Source organism: Coloeus monedula (assembly GCF_965178545.1).
Source record: "Coloeus monedula genome assembly, chromosome: 11".
Lineage (NCBI taxonomy): Eukaryota > Metazoa > Chordata > Aves > Passeriformes > Corvidae > Coloeus > Coloeus monedula.
This window is the reverse complement of record NC_138791.1, coordinates 2,712,531-2,726,922: the sequence shown is the minus strand read 5'-3', so window position 1 is coordinate 2,726,922 and position 14,392 is coordinate 2,712,531. Positions and strand designations below refer to the sequence as shown.

Below are 14,392 nucleotides of genomic sequence, written 5' to 3'. Positions count from 1 at the left end.
TATAAATGTTTTTTAATTTTTTGTTGTGTTTCTGAATATATTTTAAAGTAATCTCAAGTGAAGGAACTAAATGCAAGGTGCAACCTGAACAATCAATTTCAACATCATAATGCTAGAGTTAAAATGACCTATAAAATACTTATGGATTCTACTTATAAGTAAAATTATTTTCATGTTAAGTAATATGTTAAATAATATTAAATAATACATTACAGTATTAAATAATGCATTAAATAATGTTAAAGATGTTAAATAATAAATTAAAATAAGGTTGTAAAACCATAGAGAGCTCTTTATGGCCCAGAGACATATTTCAATCAATGGAAAAGCTGTTCTGATTACATCCAGGTAATTATGCCTGGCAAGCCAGTAATAAAAATGCTTTAGAGAGGCATTATCAAGCATTAAGAGAAATAAAAACGAAAACCTGACAGGGCAATCCAGCTGGACTATTCCATCCAAACCATTTAGTTCCTAACAGTGAACTGAAAAATCTTGGAAGTTTTTGCTCTGAAAAAACAAAGAGCTTTGTGAAAAATTAATTCAAAGCAGAAGAAAAATGAGCCTTAATTTGTCAGGAGAGTTTTAGGCGTGCAAGGGTTTTGATGTCTTGCTGTAGAAAATCCCTGGAAAATATATCCTTTCTATAATAGGGATTGAAGTACTCTACAAAGTTTTAGGAATATTTTAAAATGTCCTACTACTGCAACTTAGTTTTCAGTGTCATATTCAGGACTGGGACGGCATTTGCAAGGACTCATTTTTCCATACTTTAGGGATACACCAACGGGAAAGGAAAGCCCAGTATTGGAATGGAAAGGGAATTTTACCAGGAGCTGCTTTTCAAACACTCCCCCCCCCCAAGTCCTTAAATAAAACAATGAGCATTAATTTGCTTTAATTGTGTGGAAATCCTTTCCACTTGAGTAAGGCCCTGCTATAAAGGGTTTGCAGAGGTGATACCACAGGGTCAAGAACAAGGGACGAGGAATCATTTGGGAAAAGGCATTTTAAGATAATCTTAAAGGCTGCAAACATAAGAAGAAGGTGTGAAGAAACCAACTGTAAGCAAAATACACTATAAGGTAACCCTTTTTTATACAAACATAGATGCAAGATGTATTTACTTCTCCTGAAAGATCTTAATTAGTGCTTGGAACATGGAAAGTTTAAATACTTTTTTTCCAATTTTGAGAATGTATGTTCAGCACCATGAATTATTTTAGATTCTTCATAGCTGTGGATGCAGAGTGAGAATGAATTTCAGCCAAGAATTGGAATAGGATGGTGTTTGTAGAGTGGAAATTGTAGATTTGTGCAGATTTTCAGATATTTTAGTGCACCTGACAAGAGCTGATAACATCATCTGTGTTAGAATAATATCTTGTAAAACAAAAACCTTCACTAAGATGAAACTTCTTATGGAAAAATAACATTAACTACAGGACTCGTGTGTCTTAAGTTTATTGCATTTAACTACCACAGTTTCCTCGAAGAAGTTTTCTTGAATATCTCATTTGCGTTAATAGGAAACCATAATTTAAATCTGCTTCAGCTAAGAATAGAGTGCTAAATGTTGAAGGTGATAAAAAAGAGTTCCTGGAAGCTGTTCCACAGATTAGGTGCCATTCACTCTGGTGTTTTGACCTTTAACATCAGATTTTGAATGCAGCTCAGGAACTTGCTTTGGCCTCTTCATTTTAATGCAACTCAAACGCTTCCTGAGCAAGCCATTAGGCAGCAGCCAAATTTTGTTGTAATCAAATGGACTCATAGATGGGTTGTTTTCTGTGTCTGGCCAGGATTCTGATTTGCAAATTTAAAAGGGGACTCAGGGCTTCAGGATGCTGTTAGCAAAGGGGCACTGAAACAATTTGAGAAAGCACGTAGGGCTCCTGTGGTTAAAAAATGATGTATTCATGAGAGTATAAAGTACAAACAAAGAGTTGCAGGGTTTGGAGCTGTGCCAGGGCAGGTTTAGGGTGGAGATCAGGGAAAGGTTCTTCCCCCAGAGGGTGCTGGGCACTGCCCAGGCTCCCCAGGGAATGGGCACGGCCCCGAGGCTGCCAGAGCTGCAGGAGCGTTTGGGGGATGCCCAGGGTGGGGTTGTTGGGGTGTCTGTGCAGGGCCAGAGCTTGGACTGATGATCCTTGTGGGTCCCTTCCAACTTGGGCTATTCCATGAGTCCCTCTCGTGAATCAACACGAAATTCAATCTGTGTCCTGCTGAGGGATGGCACTGCCTTCGAGGGGTCAGCGTGCTGTGACACAGCCCCAGCCCTGCAGAAAGCTCAGTGCCCAAACCCCAGTGTGCATCTCAGTGTGCAGAAACATTTGGTAGATAATGATTTGTGTTACAGTTCACAAAATCCACATTTAATAAGTGCAGTCTGTTGCAGATTTATTGGCCATGCAGCAAATGAGCATAAATTGTTATTTCTTTGAGTGTACAACAGCCCAGGAAAAAGTTTCCAAAGCAGCTGCTATCTCTGTATTAAACCAGGTCTTGCACCTGTAAGTTCAGCCTTCGCTGGAAGCAGCTGAAGCATCCCAAGGGCTGAGCAGCTCAGCTGGAGAGGGAAACTTTGCTCTGCTCCGTGTTCAAGGCTCTTGTAAAACCCAGAGCTGAACTGGGAAACTCTTAATCAGCTTAAGGAGACTTAAAATAGAAATCAAGTTAAAATCAAAAATCCATGTAACACAAGCAGCTGAAATGTAATGCTTTCTTATCATCTGAAATTCAATGCGTTCTTATCATTACTTACAAGGAGCTGAAATTAATTGCACTAAGAGCTGGCTGCTCCAAACCCTCCCTGCTTTGTTTAAAAACAAACCTCAGAAGAAAACCTTGCCTGATTTAAAACCTTTATTTCTATGTGTATTACAGCTTCCTATTCTGTGTGTCAAGTTAGTAAGGAACTGAGGAAACTCACACTTCCTGGAGAGATAAAAGCACTTACAGATATAAATCCATATCTCCTTAGTCTCAGCTACTTTAATCATCAAAACAATCAATGTCTAAGGTGCACAAACCCCTTTCAAACTGCAAACTATGAATCAAGTGCCATATTCTGTCCCTTTTCAGCAGAAAGACACCTCAGGAATTTAGCTCCTGAAAAGTTGATCTTTAGGCCCCAAATCTGTGAAGCGTCTTAAGAAATGAATTTCTGGCTGAATATGCAGAAAGTTTTGTAAATGAGGCGCTGGTAGAAAATTTCACTGTTTATTTGCAGCATATTCTGTAGCCTGTAAAAGTTAAAAGGTTGTGATTATGGAGATTTCTGCAGAGGAAATTTTCCTCTTCTGGATGCAGTTTTTCTACTCTTAAATGATATTTCATCTCTGCAGCAGGTGGAGAAGTTGACTGCAAAACACAGAATGATGCTCCCAAAAATGGTATGCTTGTGATATCAGGGCTGATGAAGATGTGATATTTGTGGATGTGCCACTGTCACTCATGATCTGACATTTTAGGACATCCAGCCTTATTTTCCTTGACTCCATCAGCAAAGACTTCCTTTTCCAGTAGGATAAGTCAAAGTGGCATGGAATAAGGAGATCTTTGTAAGTGTTCTTCCTATTCTAGTTAACTACACATACCTAGTAATGAGGAAAAAAAAAAAACCTAGAACAATATTCAGAGAAAGTTAAACCAAAAAAATTTGTTGTTTTTTCAAAGTGATGCCTAGCATTCCTCAGCATAGGGAATTTTTCCTGTAAAAAAAAAAAAAACACCAAAAAACAAGTAAACTTTAGAGAAAGAGTTTGAGAAATAGGTGCTGCTTTGGGGATTATGTTCACCAGATATTGCTCTTAAATGAAAACATGGTTGGAGCACAGAATCCCAACTATTTCCTTCCACTGAGCAGTTCTATTGCCACCTTCCTTATTACAGACTGCAAAGAAATGAGTCCAGCTTCTTTTTCCTCCTGTTGTGAAGCCAGAACTCCATCTCTCAGTTAATGACAGAAGGATGTTTCCTCTCTGCCTGATAAATTCCCATAACTCACCCTACAAACCCCAGGGTGTTGAGGGAATCAATCATAGGCCTTTGGCAGAAGTCATGCATAAAATGACCTCCAGCAAAATTCCTTCTCTTCTCCTGCATTCAGTTTTCCATGGATTAGGCTCTGTGTTTCTGGTAGTTTGATGATTCTCCTCAGTGCCAGACACTTGGAAAAGAATTTGAGACAAGTGTATTTTAAGCTTCTCTTTCCAATATAGTCAAGCCCTGTAGGATCAGTTTCAGCTTTCCTGTGGATAGAAAAGAAGCTGAGATGAGAGGCAGTAAGAACTGTCAGAAATACCCTGAAACATCAAAATAATCACAGAATATCCCAAGTTGGAAAGGACCCACCGGGATCATCCAGCCCAGCTCCTGGCCCTGCACAGACACCCCAGCAATCCCACCCTGGGCATCCCTGGCAGCGCTGTCCAAACGCTCCTGCAGCTCTGGCAGCCTCGGGGCTGTGCCCATTCCCTGGGGAGCCTGGGCAGTGCCCAGCAGCCTCTGGGGGAAGAACCTAAAATCAGCTCAGGACTTTGTGAAAGTTTCCAGGAAGGCTTTTCCCCCTTATAGGAATCTGCCTGTTTTGTTCTCTGTGCCTGAACTGTTCATCCATTTCCAGAGGAGTGCAGCAGCAATTCCCACATCTCCTCTTGCCCTCCCACCACACCCATTGTCAGGCTCCTGGAATCTGTGCCAGCAGAGTCGGGATCTCCCTGCTGGTCTGTGTTCCTCCAGGCCCAGCTTTGTGCACCTAAATATGTTGCTTGCCTTGTTGCTGTAGGGCTCTTCTCTCTCTGAGTTTCTTTGTTTCTTTCTTTAACAAGTCATTGGGAAGAATCATCATCCAGCAGAGATGAAATTCTGGGTAATCTGGTGCGCTTGTATCATCTCCATTTGCCTTCCCAGAGGATGAGAGTCTACAGTGAACTACTCCCTCTTTTAGCTGGGAAAGACAAACAAGTCCCTGCATTTTTAGTGAGTGGATGCAATAAAATTTGAGAGTATTTTCTCTTTTGGCTCTTGGAACAGAGATGTTGGTGGGTATAATTGTGTGGGGTTTCAGAAGAATTTATTTTCCTGCTCTGCCAGCTAAGTTCTATTTTGACCCAATTTTCAGGTTATAAACCTACAGGTGGCAATTAAGAACTGATGATTCACAGCTGTAAAGAAAGTATTTCAGTAAGAGGAGTTTCAGTATTAAAGTACTGCAAAATATTTAAAAAAAATAACAAAAGGAATATATTTCTGATTAAAAACACCATTACAAAAAGCAAAACAGTAAAAGAAATCTCTGGGCACTTTGCAGCACTGCATGGAAATGCAAGTTGGCTGAAACATCTGCAGTATCACATCATCTGCTCTGCAGGAATCTTGTTGAAGGCAATTAATTGTTAATTAGCAATGTGCCAGCAGACAGCTCAGGAAAGGATTGTTTGCTGAGTTAGTCCAAGTTGTCATCTGTAATTTGTGTGGCAGAGCAGTTGCAGGAGCTCAGTGTCTGTGGGAATGGACTGGGGCTGCTTTAGAGAACTTCACACACACCCCTTAAACTCCTGTGCCAGTGCTCAAATGCTGACAGAGCTGAAATGAAATCCTCAATAGAAAAGGGTGTGTTTCACAAGAGCTAATCAATATTTTCCAGGCAATTACTTTGCTTTACTGATGTGCAGCATCAGCCAAAAAGACTTCAATAAAGGAAATGTTCTGAGAATACAGGACCTCTTTTTAACTTTTGAAGCAATATATTGCTGTTGCACTCTAGTTAAAAAGTAAAACGTGATTGAGTTGAAATTTTAGGGGCTAAAACATATTTCTTATTATTTTGCATTGGGAGGAAAAATAAATGATCTTCATCATGGGTTGACCTGTGTTTTGGAGCTTTGTTCTTGTTTCAGATCTGACACAGAACAAAACCACTCCCTCATTCACACCAGTGGTTGAGTTTCTAATGGTAACTTGCTGGGGATTTTAATGCATTTTAAAGCAATACTTGGCAGAGTGTGCAGTGTTGCTGCCACCCCTCACTGAACCTGAATATTGCACAGGTTCCCATACTGGGAGGGTAGACAGTCAGAGGGGGAAAGGTGGGAAAACTCATGGGGTGAGATGGAGATGGTTTAATACGTAAAGCAAAGCTGCATGTGCAAGCAAAGGATGAATTCCCGATTTCCCTTCAGCGGGGAGATGTTCAGCCATTTCCAGGAAGGCAGGACTTCATCCCATGGGATATTTGGGAAGAAAAATGCCACCACTCAAATCATCATCCTCCCTCCCTCTTTGTCCCATTTTTTTTCCTGCTGAGCATGACACCTCATGGCATGGGATAATTAACTTCATCTTTAAGCTGGAATTTTATTTCTTTAATTACCATGCTCTAGACTCAACCTAAAGCCGACTTGGATTTGTGACGTTCCAGGTTTAACCCAAAGCCTGGCTCAGTGGGCTGCTTGTAGAAAAGAAGGGCACTGGACCACTACCTCAGGGTTGGGGGAGATGTTTCTTCCTGTCAGGCTCACTCTTTTCTATCAGAGGTGTGAGAGTTATTCAATTCCTTGAACTCTGTAGTTCCTAACAATTTTCCCTTATTGACCTGGAGCATCCAGTGCACAAAGCAACCCCTTACCCTACTTTACAACAGGGAAGAAAGAGTGGCTGGGATAAGATAAAGGACTTTAGGTGCCTGCAGAGAGCATCTGTAATTTGAATTAAACTCTGGCTTTTTCATTGAGTACCTTTAATAATACAAAATATTTTAATATAATCAAAAACGTATTGAGAGGACCTGAGCACAAACTCTCCTCAGAGTTCATGCCTTTTCCAGGCTGGAGCAACTCCCACTAATTATGAGTTAGGCCTGCTGATAACATCTATATCTTCATGAAACCTGCAAATTCAGGCTTTGATCTGGAAGAATGATTGACTATTGACAGTTGTGGTGTTATGCATCGAGTTTTCCTCAGGTCTCTTTGGTGTTTCTTTTATTTGGTCTCACCTGTAAGTCCCATTCAAACATTCCAAAGGTGTCTTCTCATTTAGTGCTGTCATTTATTTGTTATTTTCCAGGTTTCAGTTCAGTCAGATGGGTGACTGCTAATTCTAGGAAGGTGTGTTTAACCTCGGGGTTGGAGGTTCTCTCCAAAATTCATGTTTAGGAAGCTCAAGGTACCATTACCCATTAGCAGAGGGGTGTGTCCCTAAACCACAGTGGGAATGGATGAATCAACTCAAGGAACCCACAATTTGTGCTGCCTCTTCCAGGAGATCAGCACAAGTCTGCAGCAGAAACTCCTTTTTGTGGAGTATTATCACCCACTCCTGTCTAGAAGAGGGTGTGGAAGATAAAATGCAAGTAACAAAACACAGATCTCACACTGACAGCAAGGAACAAAGAAAAGGCAACACCAAGAGATAGAAAACTGATTTTTACAGCTCTCCTCAACCCCAAACTCAGCATCTCACCCATTGTGAGGCAATAAATTGGATGGAGAGATATCTACGGCGATAGAGGTTAAGCCTTTCTAAATAGAAGCCAAACAATCAGGTGTTGCTTTACTTAAAATTATCTGCAACAACTAAATCTTTTTTTTTTTCCCATTGCAGAAAACTGATTAGGCACAAATCAGCCTATTTTTGATTGAAGTCAGCTCACAAAAACAGCCAAAAGCGTCTGTGTTGCTCATCATGGCTTTGTGATTTTAGCCTTTTGATCCAAAATATTGTCAGATTGTTATCACTGATGAAATTCTTACGACGTTTCTTTGCTTTTGTGTAGCTATTTACCCACAAAGAGTCCAGCTTTATGAAATCTTTATATAAGGCTTGTGCAGATTTTGCTTATAGCAAATCTTAACAGAGGTTTTTAAATCTGAAGAGAATTGTTGTTCCCTCCCCCCCAACCATATTGTCACAGGGTTCTGTATTGCAGAAACAACACAGAAATTCAGAGTTACAAAAAGGAGAAGAAAGGACCCAAGCCCCAGTTTTTAATTTCTGAAACTACATCACATGACTTTAGCTGACATTAATTTTGGCAGTCTGGCAGAATCTTGTGGAAATGTGGATTTTTCTTGGAGGTTGCTTTCCCAAGTTACTCTAGGTATGAATGACTTCCCTTGATTAATTTTAGTTTATAAATCTAAATAAATGTAGCCTTGGAACATTGGGTACTTCACAGCACCATTCTCTGGTTAGCAGAAACATCTGATTTCCACCCCCACCCCTGTACTTTCTGCACAGAGTTGTAAAGGATTCCTTGGGAGTGTGGAAATAAACCTGAATAAAGCAGGACTTGGATTGCTTTTTAGGGCACACCATATTAATGTAGGGCCTGAAAGGTGTGGCCAGGAAACTTATGCAGGGTCTCCCAGCAGGCTGATGGGAAAGGGCAGGATGAGGAGCACCAGAGACACAGGCAAGAGCATGAACTGAGAGCCAGCCTGCAATCCAGGGAATTTCTCTCATTGCTACAGCAAAGGCTCCACCAGAATTAAAAAACTCCAGGGTTCTCAACGTGCTCTAAAATTTATCATTTTATGTTGCAGACACTGTGCAGTGTTGACAAGGATTAGCAGCCAGCAATTACTCCCATAAACATTTCAGCTGGTAGGAGACTGAATGGGAGTTGGGGCAGGAGTACAGCAGTGGGTAAAACACTCGACACCAGGAATTAATCATTTCAAATGGTGACCAAATCAGCAGTGAATAAACACCTTCAGCATCTGCCCGTGGCCTGTCTCTTGCAGCAGGCCCTTCAATTGGGGGTCATCAATCTGTTTGGTGAAGGTTGGTCTCTCCTCTGTATTGAATCATCAAATGTTTACTGTCCCTTAGCTCCCCTCCAGTTTTAGAATTACTCTCAGGAATAAAGTGAGAATTCACTGTCAGCTTTGATGTTCAAGTGTATCCTGTTGAGCCTGTTAGGCCTGGCTGGAATACAGAAAAGCAGTGTCTGTTTTGATCCCTGCTGAAAACAAGATGAAGGAGGGGGTAAAAATAAATATACAAAAAAAAGCCCTTCGAGTTGAGTTTGGTTTATGCAAAGTCAGCTTGGGAAAAATTGATCTATTCCATCCTCAATTAATTAATACCAACTACATTAAAAACAGAGACAAACCACAAATAGACCACCCCAGACCAACCTAGATCTGGTAATACCCGTGGGGAGGATACTTTAAAAAAAAAAAAATATAAGAATTTTGCATTTTTTTCAGCAGTTTTTTCTTTCCCAAGATAGGTGTGACTAGAACTGGCATCAAGAAGAAAAGAGAGAGGCTCATCCTGCACCTGTTAGGTGCAAGGGTTGATGTGACAGAAAGTTGACAAAGTGAAGCCCCAGCACCCACCCTTGTGACAGGCATCGTTGAAATGCAAAATTCTGAAAACTTTAACCACAGCAGAAGCTCCAGTGTGTAATGTACAAGCAGGGTACAAAGTCAGCTCAAGTTAATATAAAATCTATCCGTGGGCATCTTTCCACTGTCCTCCGTGCTAATAGGAGTCCAGGCAGTGGGAAAAGTCCATGGAGCTGGAGAGTGAGGGGGGGAGTATCCACCTGGAAGAGGAGCAGGCTCTCTCTGGGGCATTGTCCAGCAGAGAATCCTGCATTTAGGAGCCTGTGTGTTCCAAAGTGCATCCCCTGGAGCTGCAGAGCAAAGCCTTGCTGATCGTAGCTGCAGCAGAGTGTGGAGCCGAGGGAAGATTTGAAGCAAGAATCTGGCTTGGGTGCTGCCATTTGCTGAGGAGAAGCTGCAGAGATGAAGACAGGAAGAGGTATTTAATTTGGGTTTGGAAACATGGGATGAAACTGACTGACCTACAAAAAATTTTAAAAAGGAGAGGGTTAAATGGGAAAAAATTCTCTACTCGAAATATTTGATTCAACCTGAAACAAAACCATTTGTAATAATTTTTTTCCCTATTCTCGCCTCTTTTACAGCTTGAATTTTAAGCCAAGCCCCAGCTAGCAATGCCCACATGGGCTGGTTCTGCATTTTCCTGGTGTAACTCGAAAGCGCCCACATTGTTTCCACACTTCCCAAATGTTCCCCCTCCATTTATTTTTTCATCCCGTCTGTCCCCCGGCTCCCCTCGCCGCCCTTTCCAGCTGAAGTTTCTGTCATCTGTTCCCGGCGGGTTCCTTTTTTTAACTTGCCGGGCCTGCGCCAGCCCCCGAGCGCCGCAGGTGCGGGGCTGTCCGTGCGCCCCGCCCGCCGCATGCGGGTCCCCCCTCCCCGCCCGAGGGGTGCGGAGCAGCGCCGGGATCCGCAGGGGATGCGGAACGGGGCTGCCAACCTGCCGGGCTCGGCCCTGCCCGCGGGGCGGGGGAGCGCAGGCTGGGGATGCTCGGTGGTGATGCTCGGTGGTGATGCTGGGTGGAGGAGAAGGAGGAGGAGGAAGAGGAGGAGGGGGGAGCTGGCGGGACAGCCTGAGGTGGGCGGAGGGGGGAGGCGGGTGTTAAACCATCCCTCCGGGGAGGGCTGAGCATTTGCAAATTCCGGCTCCAGAGCGCGGGGAGCATCCTACTACCCACGCCGGGCCGCCAGCAGCGGCAGGGCAGGACGAGGCTTCCCGGCTCCCGGGGATCCTGAACGCCTTCTCCCCGCTCCCGGAGCCGCGGCCATCCGCCCGCAGGCAGCGCTGAGCCACAGCCCGGCCCCTGTCCCCGGCGCGCAGGCACGGGCAGAGCCCTGGGTGAGTAATCCGGGAGCTCCCCCGCTCCTCCAGGCAGGCCACAACCATTCCAGCCCTTCTGCACGTCCCCGAGGGCTCCTGGGCTCAGGTGTGCGCCTGGAAGGTGCAGCAGCTCTCTGTCCTCTGGTAGGTCAGTCAGGCTGGGATCTGTGCCCGGGGAGGGATTTTTGAAAGGCTTTCCTCGGTTAGGAAGTTGTCTGTCCGCACTTGGAAATAACTCCCTTCCCTTGAACATAACCTTCTCTCTTCCCCCCACCCCTTTCTTTTCCTTTTCCCCTGCTTTACAACTTTTCCAGCCCTGTGGAGTTGCCTCCCTCACTTTCACCTGCAGATTTCCACAGGTAACGAGAAGCCAATGCCGCGCTGGGAGATTTCAGTCATTGGAGATCAGTACCAGCAAGCGTCCTAACACACCTGTGTGTTTTTCTTTTGTTCTCCACTAGGCTGAAAAGTCATGACAGCTGAAAAGACTATTCCTATAATTAATGGCAAGCCAGAAGATGCTTTGGACCCAGAAGCTTCAAGTACTAACCTCGTCCACATCAATGATAAGAAAGTTCATGAAAGAGGCCACTGGAACAATAAGGTTGAATTTGTGCTTTCTGTGGCAGGGGAGATTATCGGGTTGGGAAACGTCTGGAGATTCCCATATCTTTGCTACAAGAATGGAGGAGGTAAGATGGCATCACGTGTGGATTTGCATGGAATTAAACACGGGAATTAAAGCGTTAAGAATGCTTTGCAGTGATTTATTGCTCTAGTAAGAGATATGTGTTCAGGATTTCAGTGCATGTGCAGACAGGGAAGCTTTAAACATTTGACAACTAAGAAAAATCGTTGTGTTTCTCTCTCCTTCTCTCCAAACACTGTGTGGTTTATTTTTACAAGTTTCTTCTGTGTTAGTAAATTGAGATATTTTTCTCAGTAGCATTTTTCGTGCAGAAGAAGCCAGTGTTCTGTAATAGTAGTACAGGCTGTCTTCTGCATGTGAATACACACCCAGGCATACTTAACTAAGTTTGTCTGACACAGAAAAGGAGGCAGCACTTTATTTGTCACAACACTGTACTTGGGAGAGGATGAATTTTTTTTCTAATAATGCCACAAGGACTAAATATTTTTTCTTTGTTACTTGAAATTTTTTATACCTCAGTGTACCTTTTCTTCCCTCAGTACTTCCCCAGTTCCTACAGCAAGGTAGGGGAAGATGTAAAACTACAGGTTACTCAAAGAGAGCAAGCACTAATAAATGTAAAATGTGAATGTTGGTTGAGAAAGAAAAGAGCAGACTCAACTTCTACAGAAGTATGACATGTGCCATGTGTTGGTTATAGCTGACTATAAACCGTGTAAGATGTATGACAGTTGGGAATAAGCACATCAGCTCTGCTCGGGAAGCAACGAAGGAAGAAAAGTAAATTACAAACTCAGTTTAGAATTCTGTGGACTGGGTTCAGCATTCTCCCCACTTAAGGCCTGGGTCAGTGGTAGTGTAAACACAGAGGCTGGGAGAAAAATGGGATGTGCAGGGCTGATAAGCAGTGATCTGCTCTTTGACGGGCTTGTTTGCTAACACTGCTGGGCCAAATTTCTATTCCTTGTCCTTCCTTATCTGAACTCGGGGATGGTTTTTAGCCTGTTTTGTCTGCTGTTTCTACAAGACAAACACTGCTGTGGAAGTTGTGTTTAGTGTTGGAAGTTCCTTTCTTTATGGATCTGTATTTTGGCAAAACTTAGGTCACAATAGTTCACCCTTTAGAGAATGCTGCTACCAAATCCTGCTGTTATACATGAATATTAACATGCTGCATACCAGATACACAGCACTTCTTGTTGATTGTTAAAGTGCTCCCAGAGAACTTCTGGCAGAGAAAATAACAGAAATATATTTCTGGTGTGTAATTTTTGGGTTCACACGGCCACCTTTAGGTGCCTATTTATAGGTATGTGCCAGCTTGTCAAATGGTGATGCTCTCATTTTTAAGGCTGTAACATGAGGCACAAAGAATTCTAATCATTGTTTGGGGTGATTTGATGAAAGACTAATTACTTGAATATGATATTTAATTAAGAATAGAATGAGCGGGTGTGATTGAATTGGTCATGTCCTGGCACCATGGGACATTTGCCATTGAGCAGTTTTAGTCAATGAAGGCTCAGTCTGTGACCTGTGGCTTTGTAACCCCGCGCTGGAATTAGACCAGAGCTTGTTCTTAGTACTTTCATCTGATGCATCAAACTCCTTGGTGTGTGGTAGGGGGAGGCAGTGGTAAATATCTGAGCTAGTTGTGAATAAGTTGCTGCTTACAGAACAAATTTGGAAGCTGTAGTATGGAACTTGTGAGGTCTGACCTCTCTGGGACTTACTCCAAGTCATAACATGGAGTGCAGGAATCATCTGCTACAATTTTAGGTTCTTCTTGTGGATGTTCAGGTTTTAAGGAAAATTAATTTCTTTGCGTGCTTAGAATTAGGTATTTCTTGGAACGTGATCTTTTTGCAAGCTGGGAAACCTGATGTTTTCTAATTTTCCTGATGTATGCCTGTTGGAACAGTGTTGGAAAAACAGTCTGAGCTGATACTTTGGTTTTCCACAAGTTGCCATGTTAAACTCACTATGATTGTGTGCATGAGAGGGCCAAGTGCATTTGATATTGACCAGTAAATCATCCAGAGAACCCATGCAAATATTCCATTCTTTGTGGAATCCCCATGGATTGCTTGAGAGGCACCTGGGATTCAGCTCTAGGGAAATTTCCTGGCTGAGGGAAGAGACTCCTGGTGATGAGATGTGAAAGAAACAGAGTCAGAGCAGGTGGATTTAATTGTCTCAACTTTCTGATCAAGGTGGCTGAAGTACAACAGCTGTTTTGGGGTGTGGGTGTGCTGTGTTTGGGGTTTGCTGTGGTTCACTGCCTGTGCTGGACTTTACTGCCAGCATCCAGCAAAAGTGTTGATGCTTTGTTATTTTCCTAGAATTTCACATTAATATTTCTGGCTGATGAGGCCAAGCCCTGCTTTCCTGTCCTTGTAAGTAGTTCTGAAGTTTGTTTCCTCATTCCCTTTTCACAATCCTTATCATCAGGCTCATATAAATAATGTGAAAAGGATTTCTTGGATTTAATATCTGTAACCCTTCTTCACCCCTGAAAAAAGCAGGGGAGGTAGTGTAGACTGTCGTGGTGCTGAGCAGAGCAGAACTTTGTAGCTGAGCATGGCTGGGATCTTTTCTGTGTTTGAGAGCCTCATGAGCTGACTTTATGCTGAGGAACTATGAGCTGGTCTGGTTTAGCCCTGGCTTACAGGTTAGCTCTTGATATTTGGGGCAGGAGTAAATCCTTCCTGCCCTGCCAGCGTGATGCCTGGGGGATGGCTCACAGCTGATCCTTCCTTTACTGGGAAAATCCTCACTGTGCTGCTGAGGAACTGGATTCATTCTAACCAACACCCCCCAATACTCACTTGCAGGTGCTTTTCTCATCCCCTACGTGGTCTTTTTTATTTGCTGTGGAATACCAGTATTTTTCTTGGAGACAGCCTTGGGACAGTTTACAAGTGAAGGAGGCATCACATGCTGGAGGAAAGTTTGCCCTCTATTTGAAGGTAACAATTCTGTGTTCTACTACAAAAGAAAGCATTCAATTTGAAGTAAAATGAAATAAATAGTATCAAAATGGAAGTTAGGATATACTTA

General features: G+C 42.9%; 1 protein-coding gene across 1 annotated transcript in view; it reads left to right on the top strand.

Annotated features, from left to right (window-relative positions):
- Window positions 1-11,152: 11,152 nt before the first annotated feature.
- The window catches only part of SLC6A11 (solute carrier family 6 member 11), a gene marked incomplete at both ends in the record, with an annotated part of 82,812 nt that continues 79,572 nt past the window's right edge, over window positions 11,153-14,392 (top strand). Inside the window, 2 exons of the mRNA XM_082288499.1 lie at window positions 11,153-11,372; window positions 14,167-14,301. Of these exons, the coding sequence (XP_082144625.1) occupies window positions 11,153-11,372; window positions 14,167-14,301 (355 nt within the window). The remainder of the gene's footprint in view (window positions 11,373-14,166; window positions 14,302-14,392) is intronic.